The 15,486-nt window shown below is 33.6% G+C and overlaps 1 protein-coding gene across 7 annotated transcripts in view; it reads right to left on the reverse strand.

Annotated features, from left to right (window-relative positions):
• Positions 1–15,486, reverse strand: part of LOC106048052 (phospholipid-transporting ATPase IA) — a 102,392-nt gene that overhangs the window by 33,765 nt on the left and 53,141 nt on the right. For all 7 annotated transcript variants that reach the window (XM_066995810.1, XM_066995807.1, XM_066995811.1 and 4 more), the window contains 6 exons: positions 14,779–14,918; positions 13,661–13,799; positions 12,309–12,373; positions 7,269–7,441; positions 3,072–3,255; positions 2,815–2,925 (listed from right to left, as the gene is read on the reverse strand). In XM_066995810.1, the coding sequence (XP_066851911.1) occupies positions 2,815–2,925; positions 3,072–3,255; positions 7,269–7,441; positions 12,309–12,373; positions 13,661–13,799; positions 14,779–14,918 (812 nt within the window). The remainder of the gene's footprint in view (positions 1–2,814; positions 2,926–3,071; positions 3,256–7,268; positions 7,442–12,308; positions 12,374–13,660; positions 13,800–14,778; positions 14,919–15,486) is intronic.

Here is a 15,486-nt window from a genome sequence, read left to right on the forward strand (position 1 = left end):
AACACCACCCTTAACCTTACATGACAAACTCTACAGAGATGAGTACAGTATTAATAGTGACAAAAAACAGTTTCTTGGTTCGCAGTTGGAAATTTAATTATGGACAAGTGTGTTTCATCCTGATTATGATGGAGAATGAAGGCAGCTGTACAGGCAAAATATGACATATTGTACATCATGGTAATTTGGGGGCAGATGCAGATACCTAGGGCACATGCCCTAAGCAAACTGCTCAAATTACTAATCAAGCACCCCTGCAACAGAAGGAAAGAAGATGGGTGTCTCTGAGAAGCAATTTAGACTGTAAGTAGGGAAGAAGTTCAGATCATTTTGTAGTTCAGTGGTACAGAACTTCTTTGGAAATGAAGGACTTAGCTTTATAGGCTATGCAAAATGAGATGGACCTTGATGCAGGTCTTCACATTGCTAAGTTTTCAAACCATGTAATACAAGAAGGGGGGCACAAACACTGCAGTCTGTATACATACATAACGTCTGCATTCAGTGTATAACTTCTAATGTTATGGGGACTACTCCTACACTAAAGATGAGGTACATATTTAATTATCTATTGAATCATAACAGAGTGGAAGAAAAGTTATTACTGACCGCTTCTAGTTTCTTATCAATAGGAGTTTAAATGTTGATAAACACTAATCAGTGTGCATGAAGTACTACTTTAAACCCTTAGTATTTTCTAAACCAAGAAACTAATGGCACTTATTTCATATCATCCCATAATTGCCTAGGAAAAAGGCTGCATTTTAGATTACATGGAATCTATTATGTTACTCATTTGATTAACACTGAGCAGCCATTAAAAAATATAACACACACACATTAAGTAATGGTAGGTATTATTAATTATTGTCAGCTAATAAAAAGAAATTTTAAACAAACAAAAACTTCCAGACATGCCTTTCAGAGTATTATTTTCTAAAATCCAAGACAGAAGAGGCGTGGTCACAAAAGCTCCACAGACGTTTTCCTGATGTAGCATTTCTGCATATTAAGCAGCAGCTTACAAATACTCATTGAGCTCTCTGCTCCCACGCCTGATCTGTACAAAAAACTGAAAAGCGAGATTCAAGACTGGCAGTTGTCCCTTCCAAAGACATTCAATGATGAATTTCTGCCCATTCATTCACAGTATTGACATGAGCTATTAACATCTGTGAAAGATTTTGAGCTGACAAATGTTGGGTACGTAGGAATTGAAGTAGAAGTCTTCTTGTCTTCCAGAAAGGGTGTATATGATAAAATGTTTGTATGCATTATATATACGGGGTCATAATCCACATAAAAATGATCTCTTTGCCCTTCCGTCTGTTCAGCAGGTAGAGACTACTTTTTCTATTATTTTGTATTTTTCCTCTATGATGCCTGTACCTTGCATTTAAGTTTATCAGAAAGAATACAAGTGGTGGGATATTTATATTTTCTTTAAGTTATAACTTTAAATATGTTTGCAGGTGACAATGACATTTAGACAAATTAAGAAAAACAAGGAATATTTTCTAACTCCCAGCTTCATAAGTTTTTCTGTAAACTCAAAGTATACATTAATAGTGCTTTGACTAAAATGTTGAACAATTTAAAAAAAAAATAAGTATTGAGATAAGAGCTACTGCTAATGAGTACTTTTAAAAGTAAGATCATTTAATTAGATATTTTTAAGTTTTTCTAAAGAGTCAATAAACTTGTTGCTACTTGCATTGAAATTTATTTACATTAATAACATAAAGAGGAAAAGGAAAATTTAGAAAAATTTAAAAATATGTTAAGAAAAATGCATACTTTCTGGTTACACTTACACAGAATGTATTTTTTATATTTATAACTATAATAAAATACAAAGTTGTATTTTCAGATATTGCAACAGTATAGGATCACCAACATATATATCAAAATCAAAAATATTAACCTAATGTTTAGATCGTGTCTAACAGAAATAGTTTTGCATTTTTAACCCATAGTATCATTGTTAATTTAAAGTTTGAATCAAATATAAATATTGTTATTAGACATATTTGGTTATAAGAAAGCAAGGAAGAAGAAAGGAAGAGACTGTTGAAAGAAAGAAGAACAGTAAATGAAGGAGGAAAAACATTTAAAAAAACTGTTAAAAGGTATATTGAAAATTGTAAGGTTGCAACATGTTCATGAAAACTACAGCTGTACATGCCGTCTTAACTATACAAACCAATAGGTGCACATTTGTCACTGCACAGTCCTCTCATACTACTGTATTTTTCTCAAGATCCCACTCTGCTTAAAATCTCAGGTGAGAAAACTAGGCCAGCTACTTTAAGGAAAGTATTCACTTCATAAAATAGAGTCTAAAGAGGCATGGTTACCACAACAACAAGTAAAAAGTATGCCTCTGTGTAATTAAGCATGTATATAAAAACCCTAAAGATTGTTCTGAACAGCATCGTGAAGTTCAACGGTGACCTGAAAAAGGTCTTCAGTTTGCAAATTAGACAGTTAATGACATCTGCTTTATAAAGAGCTTAAGTGTACAAACCTCTTGGTAAATTTAAGGCTGCTTAGGTACTGAAATGATATGAGAGGTACAGATTTTTAATAAGTATGATGCAGTACAAATATAATACTACATATTTAGTACTTAGCAATAAGACTACTGCTGGGATTTTTTAAAGTAAAAAATAATCATTCTAATATTCATCAGCTTATTGAAGATTCAGTATTAGTGTTTACTGACATTTAAATGCCTCTTAAAAATCATATAGAATAATCGGAAGCTCAAAATAACAATTTTATAAAGTAAAATTTACTATACTGTAAAATTACCTCAATGATATAAAGGACTATGTTCTTGTAGAAACAATACAAGATGCATTTAGCTACTCTGTTATAATTCCAGGCACCGTGAACCAACAACAAGTTCTTCAAATACTTGAACTGCAAAAAATGGGAAACAAACATACATTTAGAACATGTATAGACTGATATTAATCCATTATTAAACTTTACTGTTACTATTTTTTACTTTTATTATAAGTTTGCTATTAAACTTTACTTTTACATTTTACAGTGTAATGACTTACCTGAGCAATTGAGTAGTCTGAAGAATTAGCAGCCTGTAGACCTTCATTTCCACTAATACCAACACCAACATGTGCTGTTTGTATCATACTAACATCATTTGCTCCATCACCAATTGCTAGAGTTACTACCTTAACTTGTTTTTTGACCATTTCTACAACTTCAGATTTTTGAAGTGGAGATACCCTAAGGTATAACAGGGAAAAAAAAATAACACAGAACGTTCAAATGAATGCACTTGCAAAACATACATTATTCCTTAAAAAGGCAATAAAAACAGGTTAACTAACATCCCAGTCACTGACATCATCTTGTTGGTGGCCTTTAGGCTATATGCTAAAAGCACATTTCCTAAAAAATTCACAGAAACCTTGAATTTGTGGAAGCAATACATTAATAGGACTAGAAATATACAAATCAAACAGCAATGGGCCCCTAAAATGCAGTACTGGAAGAAACCCCAACATTGCCACTAACAGTATTAACTTTGCGTAACTGTAGATTGTTTCATATTTAACTTTTATGATTTTTACCTTCCTCTGTTAAAATATTTATTTTATAAATAAATAATAAGATTTTCAAAAGAGAGATGTCAGATGACAGGACAAATGTCAGATGAGGAACAAACGACAAGTGTGTCTATGCTTCCCTTTGCTCACATAGAGTATTCTAATCCCCACTGGGTTTCAGTGACGTCCTTGTAGCAATTCTAGTTCTCCTCTCCAAGTATCAGAGAACAGCTTTTCACAGGTCAATGTGGGTGATGCCCCATCAGCTGAAAAGAAACCCAATTCCTATTCTGTGCTAATTAAGTAAAATTTCTTAATCTTTAAGTGCAACAAGTCAGAAAAAGGTTGCATAAAATATAATTGTAAAAAAATAAAATAAAACATGAAAAATAATACAGACTTTGCATGGAAGGTAGCTATTTAGTTACTTTATTCATCAGCTTATATAACACATGCTATTAGATTTTTGAGAAGGGTACTTGGGAGGTGTACAAACTTGTGGTTAATTTGGGATGAAAGCTTCTGGACAACAATCCCTCAAAAGAATTCTTATGGTCTAAGCATATCAAGAGGTATTTCTAAGAATTTTTTTTTTAATTTTATTTGAACACTGCTGATGAGTCTCAAGACCAGCCCTATCCAGCTGCAGAAGATTCCTTAACTGAGAACTTTTTAATCTTTTCAACCTTCCAGGAACAGCGGCTTATTTCCCTTTCAGAAAACATTACAGAGGCAGCTGGAGGATGGCACTTTCATTGCCAGGTGAAAGCAAAAGTGTTCACTGGATACACCTGAATTTATGAAACCAATAAAAAAATACCTTCCATTCAATTTGTTTACTCTTAGCTGTACATTTTTACTACAGAATAATCAATTCAACGTTCTTGTTGCACACATTAGTCAGAAGCCAATACAGAGTTGGAATTTAGTTTGTCTAAGTCTTTAAGCCAAACATCTGCTTGGAATTAATAACATACGCAGTTTTTTGAAGTGAAATGTCTACTGAGTATTTGTCAGCTTCATCTGTGTTATGGCTACTCTTATTAAGAATTCATTGGTAATAAATGCCTCTGAACAAGTGAACACAGTCTGAAAACTTCAAAGAAAGTGATGTAATTTGTACTTTTAAAACCGACTGCTGAAAATTTTCAGTGCTTTTACATGGATGGAAAAGAGGCCTACGCTTTCATTTAGTCAGGATGACATATTTAAGGGATTTACATTAACTTAAAATGATTTTTGTTTTCAGAAAAAAAGTTTTTTGTTTTCATGCTCAGAAACAAGGAAAAGCAATTTTATTTATGGAAGATGGAGCATGAACAGAAAAAAATATTTTGATAGAACTTTGATTTTTGTGAAACGTGATATTAAAAATGCACATACTAGAACAGTGAGTGCTACAAGCAAATATTTTAGTTTGAAACCTGCAGCCAATTTTTAAACAACCACAAAGTATGTCAGAGCATATACCTAGACATGCATTGAAACCAGATGATCTAAATGTATTATGGAAATACAGAAGGGGTAAGGAAAATGCTACTAGAACAGAGACCTTCCTTTTGTTGTTTTATCACAGAAAAGTTAGCAATAAAGGGCAACTATACATACAAAATACACTAGAATGGTTTCACAGTTCAAAACAACAATAATGTCTCTTCAAACAGCACGAAAGATAGTTTCAAATCGAGGAAAGAAGAAAAAGGAACAGTGTTGACATAGCAGTTCTACACCCATCTACTGCTTGTTATTTGTTATAATGAGCAAAACTGGAAACAACAAAACAAGTACAAAACTCCAACTTTCCGTCATTGCCATCAGAAGCATGTTTATACACAGAATAAACTGTGTTCAGTGTAAGACCTTAGTTTGAAGAAGTGTTTCATCTGGGAGCTTGGCTACAAAGCTAAGGCTTAAAAATAAAAAAAAAAAAACTAAAAAGTCACAAGCAGAACACACTACTTGACAGAAAGTATAGGAAGATCATATGATCCAGGTATTTCTTTGGATGCTATAAACCCATTTACTTTTCCTTTTGCAAGGCAGAAAAATAGCTCTACTTTGAACATACCCATTTTGAGATGAAAGTTTTATTTTAATGAATATCATTAAACTCTGTACCTGAACACAAGCACCTTCTACTTACTTATTAATCAAAAGACAGCCTACTAAGGTATATTTACAACAGTTTTTGCATTTGCGCACTCCACGCCTCTTCCTTCAGATAGATAATAAAATAGGTAGATAATAGGCAAGAAGCTTAATTTATTGAAGGAAGATCTGAATTTTGGAAGAAGTGATGCTGAATTCCAAGAATTACTTTGTTCTTGTACAAAATCCAGACTTCCTTTTCCATAGATTCTTTTTCTAAAGCAATTATAATCAGAGTACCCTACATAAAACAAAATGGAACTGCATGTAACCAACACACAGACATCTCTAAAACTTCCAGAAGTACATTAACTCTGAAAACTCACATTTATGGCACTTTTATATTGAGAAACAGCAGGATATTGGGATTGTAGACGAGCCTGAATACTTTGTTTCTGAATTTACTACTCGTGTTTTAATATACCCACCAGCTTTTTCCATACTACTACAGAGGTTAAAATAGTGAAAAATGTTCTGAGAACATTAACTGGCTATCCTTGTAATAGTTACCTCAGACACTGATGAAAATAACAGCTATTTCCACAGTTCTGGATTTTTTTATTGCATTTCTAATAAAGATATCCTATCTGTGTTGCCAATGATCTTGTAAAGAAAAGTCCTCGCTTCTGCTGACAGATAAATCGCTTGGGCTAAGCCAAGTTCTTTGAAAGTCAACAGGAGCAGTTCTTATTTATCTAGCTACTAATCACCCAACTTCCCTTTTAGTTCAGTCATTCGAATGTAGAAGAGGTGATGTACTACTCAGGAGATGTTTGTGGTTTTTGTGTTTAAAGCCGTAAAAATGCAAGTAGGCCCCAAAACACACAAGCTATCAATTATACAGTCCTTCCTTAATATAAATACAAGAATGTTAAAAGGCAAGCCAAACTGCTTTTATATTGTTTATGTTTGAAAAATGTATGTATTTCTCTTTAATTGCAAAAAAGTTCCCTTGTTAAGGTAAGCCAAGAGCTCCAATAGCTGATGTTTACAGGAAAAGATTAAATGCTTGATTGCATTACAAGAACTCCAAAACAATTAGGAATAATAGTAGTAACAATAAAAAGGTGTTTCCATCAACTTCAGGAAATACAAATCACTCAGCATAGTACCTTTAACATTTCTGTGCGCTTTCTGTACAGTGTAATCTGTGACTTAGAGAAAAGGCAGGGTTATAAAATCTTGCCTATGGAGAAAACTCTACAAAAGAAACCAGATGTACTGAAACCTGCAGTTAACTGCAGTAACAATTTAAGGTTAAGATCAGTGTCTTAATCTTGCTGAGACTATTCTTTATGGATAACATGATTTTCCTGCATATATGCAACGTCAGTAACTTGGTTTGGCAGGTATACTCCTGTTTCAGGCTTCACTACAGAAATATTTTGCTTGAATGATTGTATTTGAGAATGTTAGCAACTATGTTTTTTTATTCCATAGTTAGAAGACATGGATATAAATATTTGCTCTGACACAGAAACAGTTTTTTAATTATTATTTGTCAATAAAAATATTGTAGAGAAAGAATAACGTCAACCTTACCTGCAACAAATAACAGCTTTGCATGACAAAGCCAAATCCAGGAAATACTGTCTCACTCCAAATGTCAAAGCATATTTCAGAGATTTACCGTCAATGATGAGAGCAAAATCATTTTCCTTCCTTAAAGCATCTCCAAGAGTACTGCAATGATGGCTAAGCGTCTCTCTTGTTCCCTATTGCACAAAAAATGTGTTGATTATTTTTAATTCCTACTATTTGTAGGTCTAATAATTCCTTCAGCAATCAGAAACACTGGCATACACTTGAGGAAATTTTCTTTTGATTATGCTATCAAATAGATGGTATCCATTAAAAAACAATTTGCAAATTTGCAGCAGTTGTGCCATTAGAAACCACAGTACAAAAGGTATGTAGGATTGCTCTCACCCTGCCAAAAATATCTAAATTGCTGTGGAACTTTTAATGCCTTTTGAATGGCAATAATAGTTGCATAAATGATTGCAAAAAGATATTACTAAAATACGTCTTCTTTATTTCTATGGAAAGGAAAACTCACATACATAGATACTGTAAGAAAAAAATTTTGTTCACAATTATAAAAAAAATGGTCCTAAACATTTTGAAAAAAAGTAAAGGAAATTTCAAAGATGGTTCACAATACAATTACATGCATTATAACCAAAAGCTCTAGCTATCAGATTAAATTTACATTTTAAGGTAAGGCAGCATCAACTACACATCATATTTTGCATTTTTTCAATTGCTAAAGGAATTGTGACTCACACTTGCTCATGTCACTGTTCTGTAAGGCAGTACTAAGAATTTCAGATTATATTCAGTATTCATCTGTATTTATGCAGCAGTATTTTGTATTTAGGCTGCTTTGGGTAGGTCTGGTTAATTACAATACAGGTCTACCACAGAGTGACATGGAGTTTTCTTGAAGAAAAAAAAATGCTTGTCGTATGTTTTACAATGAATGGCCTTCATAGAGCTACAAGATTTTCTTCAAGAAAGATGAAAATTTGTGCTTATAAAAAATTCAATCTAACAAACCGTCACATCCTATGACAACAATATAACAACCAAAAAATTGTGCTACTCCTGTGATATCAGGCATATGTAAATAGAATTTGGTGTAGCCATCTAAAAGGAAAACATCAAGGAGAATTACAAATCTCAAACACCCTGATATGAAACTTATGATACTGTTTTCCCACCCAACTTACTCCCATAATCTGGACATGCTGTTGTCTATGGTTTTGGCCTAATTAGCTTCTACTGGCCTTCTAAAGATTTATCTAAAGGTTTATCTAAAAGAAGATAAGGCTGATGGGAAATTCTGCACTTCAAGTTTCCTGTCTTCCCCTCTGTAGAAACTTCAAGGTAAAGGAGGTGCCACTGTGCCACTTTTTTTTTTTTTAGTAACACTTCAAAATATCTTAAAAATGGACAACTTCTGTAACTATTTTGCGGAGTGCTTTCTTTTATTAAGAAATATTGCAATGTACAAAAAATATCAATTTTTCCTTATCTTCATGGATTACTTAGCTTCTGACAACATTTAAACAACACAATAGCCTGTACCTGTAATATTCTTCTCATCTATTGTTTCTCCATCATACATTCAGTATAAACTCTCCTGTTTAAATTGCCCTTAATTTATTTTTTAATCACAAACAGACATGATGTCAGGTATCTCCAGGCATGCCACAGGTTAAACACCCCCCCCCCCCCCCCCCCCCCCCCCCCCCCACTTCTGACACTACAAGTTACTTACCCCAGCTGTAAAATTCCTTTGCGGGCTCTATGCTCTATGTCAACTCTATGCTGAAATCCAGTGCCTTCAATTAAAAGCATTACCAGAATATCCCTCATTTACTTCTACACCATTCCTATGAAGTGTTTCTCAGTGAAACTGAATGGCAATCAAACTATTTTCTAGTTTCAGTTTGAAGCTCACAACTGAAAGAATAAAACTATGTTTTCTGTCCATGACTAACAGTACTATACTAACTTCTTGGGCTGCTAAATGTCAATGTGGAGGCAAAAATCAATTCCAGTGTTCTTTTATGTAAGAACTTACTACCAAAATCACATTTTGTTTGTGAAGCTAAGATGATGTTCCTGGGAGCGGAGTCTCAATACAAATAATGTTGCAAAAAAATAGAAATATTTAAATGTTTTCTGGAAGTGATTCCAGTTCTACTTCACCTAAGGGATGCTAAAATGGGTGGGTGGGTGAACTTATTTTTCTTTTAATTCCATAAATAAGGGTATTTCTTCATACAAAGATCTCTTTCTACAGCATATTTTTTGGAGACAGTTCATGGAGCTGGGACAAAACTAAACAAACTTTTTTTTAAACTCTGATTTCCTGTGTTTTGCATGCTAAGGTTGTAATAATGACCAAACTGAGGATACATTTGTTCTGTTAACTGTTTTACATGTCTTAGGGACAGGGGACACTGCCTGTCCCTGAAGGATCAGCATTGAGCTAGCTCCTTTTTAGAAGACACCACTGGTATATAAGAGATATTGTGCTATAACTATAACAGCAAAGGCAAGAAGAATCCAGTATCACTGCAATGCCATAAAACAGTTCTCTAAGGTTGTAACCACACAGGTCCCACTACACTGTGGGGCAGGGAAGTTCTGGGCAGTCCAAGATTCTTACAACATGATACCATTTGTTCTCTAAGGTTTCATGGCTGCTTAGCTCCTCCTGTACTGAGGGAACTGGGTTGTCCAGCAGCCCTCAAGGAAGCACAGTTCCACTGCACGGTAGGGCAGAGTCTCAGTATGAACGATCTAAGCTGCTAAAAAGCCAAAGTTTTGGCCAATATCCCTTAAAAGATAATATTACAACTAATTATTATGGCCTCTTGCCAGCTGTTTTGGCATGCAGAAAAGAAATAGAAATTGCATCCACCCTTACAGCTGCATTGACTGAAGGCTCTGTGATCACAGCACCTCTCTCACCATCTTCGGAGGCCCACTTTGCTCCCACAGAGATTTCAAGGCAAATTTTGACTCAACCAGTCACACTAAAAATAGAGACTGACATCCAATCACAACCATACAAGCAAGGAAAAACCCACAGGTAGGAGACAAGGTATATATTAACCAAACGGTGAAACATACACCATCAAACAAGGAAGAAAGCTTTTAACACAGCCACTTGTTAAAATATTGGCACACATTTATTATTATTATTATTATTATTATTATTATTTTAAATAAACCTCACCTCTTGCCCTGAAACTGATTACCACATTTACTTATTCCTGAAAAAACATGACGTATATCTTCGGCACAGATGGATTTGCAAGTGACCAGTTTGCAAATGCAATTTCAGTTGCCATGACATCTCCATTCCCATGTAATGGGAACTTACTTCATGCATGTAGAGAAAGGAACTCTTGATCTCTACACAATCTAGATACTTCAGTTTGAATACCATTATTCAGTATTCAAATTCAGTTTGAGTACCATTATCATATTAGATAATACAGTTTAAGAATAAAAAAAATATACATTTTAAAAATACATTGCTTAAAGTATATTCATTCACATTTTTTAGTCATCACACTAGAAATAGTTAACGTGCAATGCTTGGTTTCTGAGTTTTTATTGGACTCCTTTTAGAAGTTAAATAAAACCACCTCACTTTATTTCATGACATATGAAGACATACAAAATAGTCAATTCTTTGTATTTCAAATCCATTGATTAAGTATTGCAATAGTTCTGAAATCCATTAGTCTATGTATTATTAATTCTTACAGATTGGTTGAGGATTGAAAAACTCAAAAATTAAGGGTTTGAATCAAAAAGTTTTTATTTTTTTCATACCAACAATCGGTGATCACAACCCTTCATAAGCTATTCAAATAAGTAAACTAAGAAAAGAAGAAAATCGCCTCTCTCACAAGCTATTAGTGTCAAAAGTTGCTTACTGTATCAGACTGGTTCCAAACATTAATGAATAGCTGCTGCCTGTTCTGTGTTTGGGGTTTTATTTTCAATTTTTATCAGGAAAAATATATTGCTTAAAATAGGTCATATTTAAAATAAAGTTATTGTGATTAAGTTCACACTGCAAAGTTGAAAACGTTATTTTAAGTTGCTCAAAATATTTAAATAAATACTTAATTAAAAAAAGGAGAAAGTATTTTTAAGTCATGTTATAGCCTACTTTTACATGCCAGCACTGAATGCTCCAGTTAAGGCATTCCCCTCTTGCTGATTCCCATACTTCCCTTTCACTTTTCTCTCCCTTTCTTTCCCTAAGTCCAGTCTTAAGCAACCCAAATAACATAGAGTAAGGTAAGCTTAGTATAATGGTTTTTCCTGAAGCCTTTTCGACAGTAATTTTTCCTGATGAGGGAATTCTTCCACTTTTAAGCTCATTTAATGCTCCCTTAGAGGTAATAACAAGAATTATGTTTCCCCCTCCTTCTCATGGGATTTTTCACTTAATCTTGCATTCTTACCTTATCGAAAGAATCTCTTCTCTGTGAAGCGCTGTTGGTGGTTTTAACCCTTACCTGTACTTCAAGATCTGATTACAATTCCAGCTGTTAAACTACACAAGTACTTTTTGCCAGATACTAGGTATGTAAAGACCAGCATTAGAAATAAACTCAGAATTAGTTTGTTTGGGTACTACTACAAGCACCTAGCTTTGTGCCTGGATGGATAGAGTCATTACACTATATGGAATTAGCTTGGTAATCATTCTGAAGTCTATTTGTTTATTAGATACACTTTGTTTCTGGCAGTCATAGCCAAGTTTTGCAGTTATTCATCAACATTTTGTAACAGAGGCCGTGCTGTCTTCCAGTTGAGCAATCCAAAACTGAGAAGACTAAAAAACAAAACACCCCCTCCCTGCCCTGAACAAACAAACAAAAGGAGTCCTCCCCCCCAGTGGTTTAGCAGAATTTTCTGTATTTGTCCAGATAAATGAATGCTCCAAGTTATTTTTCAAACCACTTCAAACATGATATCTTGATATTTTAAGCAGTAAAAAAACCCACAATGTTTCATTAACTGAAAACTTCATGTTTTACTTACGTCAAGCGAGCCTTCATTTATAACAATTAGTCCCATGTTCTTTCTCAAAAGTTTACAGGAGTGACCTGTTAAAAACATTTTGTTTTCAACAATTTGTTTCACTAAGTCCATTAAAATGTAACAAAGCGCTTTTTCCTTTATTTATTTATTTTTCTTCTGTAGGGGACAGAAGACTGCCCCATCTGAAATGACTGGTAAAAAAAAAATACTTTACATTCTATAAGAATTAGACATACAGGTAGTACACCAGAATGGTCAGAACTTTCCTTGTTGCAGTTTGTGACTGTTGTTTCTTGTCCCTGTGCTGAGCACCTCTGACTAAAGCACATATTTTCTGTAAATTCCTTTCAGGTAGTTGAAAACAGCAAATAGATCTCCCTTAACTTTGGAAATCTTTGGAATGCAAGCTGCATTCCCATTCTTTTCTGTTATCTTTGATGCTTTAAGCAGAATTTGTGCTATGAGCTAGTAATGATGCAGGCCCAGACAAATAAATATATGCTATTATTCATAAAAAAAATAACAATATTGGTACAAAATGGATTTCCTAAAACCTGAAAGGTTTGTTTGAAAACATTGAAAAATTTGTTTGAAAAACAAATGAAAATAACCACAAACTGACTGTATCACGGGCACATATAAAGTTATTTAAGATTAAAGATAATAATACTAAAAAGAAACCATATAATCAAAATTACATTTTAGGGCACACTTAGGCTGCTTATTACTGAAATGCTGATATGCTCACCTGCAAAGAGTATTAGGTCTTAAATGCAGCTTTCCTGTATTAATATTTAAAAATACAGATTTATCCCTGTTTAACTTAGTTAATTCATGATTTCCTTTTACCCCCATTTAAAATAAAAGGAAACTACAAAAGGAAACTTCTGATTGGTGGTAAAGATTATAGTACTTTAATGAACTAACTATATGCTTTACTTTAGTTAAGATCATGGTCATTACCAGCTTTCCTTGAAAGAAGAAGAAACATAGGAAGGAAACTAAAAATACATTTTCTTAATATTATTCCCCTCTCATTGTCCAAAAAACCCAAACCATTTATTCTTCATTATTTTAGATGCTACAAAAAGCACAAATGCCCATTTTTAACTCCTCTCTAGGATAATATGAGTTTTTCTTGCTGTTACTGTTGTAATGGTGGAAGAATCTACCATTCCCCACTCTCTCCCTACCAGAGACCAAAAAATAAAATAGTATTTAAATTCTGGAAACCCATATAATAGCATTATTTTTACAAGATACCTTTCTATTCTGAAAGCAGTTTTACTCCAGCAACTTCTAAAATTTCTAAATCTATCAACAAAGTCATCAAGTAAAAGCATATATAATACCGATGTTAATGGCAGTCTCTTGTTTGTCCCCAGTAAGTATCCAAATTTTTATGTCGGCTTTCATGAGCGTCTCTATGGTCTCAGGCACTTTGTCTTGTAGTTTATCTTCAATTGCTGTTGCTCCAAGTAGCTGAAGATTCTGTGGATATAAAATATTTGGTACACAAAGTTTTTCCAGTTTAAATTCAGTTTTAATCTTTTAGTGTCTTTTGTTTAACTTTTCATGTTTATGAAAAGATTAATGTTCTTAAAATTCATGAATCAGATTAGGTAATCACTAATAACGTTCTTCAAGTATATTCTTATGAACTTTAAGTTAAATATCTATGTGTTGTGATAAACTGCCAACTGTATAGCACGAACACTACAACTTCACCCAATTATAGGTGAATACTTTGTTCAGCAAAAGCTGTCCCAGTGCAGGGACACAAAAGTAAAGCTAACAGGGTGATTCCAATTCTGTCTTCTGCTAACTGAAGAGGGCTTACAGAGAAGCCATCTTCCTCTGTGATGTAAACAGTGAAAGAACAAGTGTCAATAGTCACTTTCTGCAACAAAAGAAATATAAATTCATGAAAAGGAGAAGAAAAACAGTTCAGCACTAAAAAAAAAAATTGCCTACTGTAGCTGGGAAGACTCCCTCCTTGGAGACACTCAGAATTTCATTAAAGTGCTAGATAACCTGGTCTAGCTTTAGAATTAGCCCTGTTTTAAGCAGTGGGTTATGATTAGATGATCTTCTAATCTTAACTTTTCTGTATGATCATTATATAACAAAGCAGATGTTATTTCTCTGTTAACCACTTTATTCCACAAAACAGCAACCCTGAAAAAAAAATTAACAGTAGCTCAATGCAAAATCAGTACTTTCTGTGAAGCAAGTTACTTGCTGCAAAAACTTTGTCAAATTACTCTTTCCTTCATTTCAATCATCTCAACTGCTAGGACTACGTGATATATCTGTCAGTATACTCCTAAAGCTTTTTCTGTCAAAGCATTATATCTCAGTGACTCAGATTTCATGGTACATGTAAAGACAAATTTAGAAAAAAAATCAAAAACAAAAACCATAACAAACTACTTCCCCCCAAAACAAAAACCTAGAGAAATGCACATACTTTTTCAATTAGTTCATAGCTCTCCTCAAGTTTGAGCGCTCTGTTCTGTATAGCTGTAGAAGCCCGGTGATAGACATCTAACCATTCTTGATAATCACTTTCTGAAATCTCAGCTACAGCAAAACACAGGGTTCTTAAGCCTAAAGAGAAAGCAGATAGTATGATTCAATATTTTTTTTAGTTTCTTCCTTGATATGCCTACAATGAGTAACTATTAAAAGCTTTTTTCTCCTGTATTTTATGTTTGCTTGTGTCTGATTTTCAACGTATTGCTGCACATCTTGAAGAAGTTTATTTCATGTATCTAAAATATAAAATGTGATAGAAAGAGAAATTTATGCAGGAGAGTAACTCTTCCAAGGTAGCTGAATTTAATACAGGTGTCACACTTGAGGAAAAAATGAAAATTTTGCAAAACGTTCAACTTATCTTAAACTGTAGAAGAAACAGGAAGCCAATTACACTTGCTGAACAGATAATATACATTAGATGTTTAGGAACATCACAACTGTAAGATTGAATTATACTTCTGAGCAAAAATATTATAAACTTTAATTTCGTTATGATGGGAAGCAGTAACTCTATAATGAAAGCTAAAATATATCACCACAATGTTACAAATTCCCACTTCTTCACCCCTTCCCAAATGTCCTTATGAAGTTATCAGTTGAAGTTAGAAATTTACCATCTAGAAACCAATTGCGAATC

The sequence above is a fragment of the Anser cygnoides genome, chromosome 4 (genome assembly GCF_040182565.1).
Source record: "Anser cygnoides isolate HZ-2024a breed goose chromosome 4, Taihu_goose_T2T_genome, whole genome shotgun sequence".
NCBI lineage: Eukaryota > Metazoa > Chordata > Aves > Anseriformes > Anatidae > Anser > Anser cygnoides.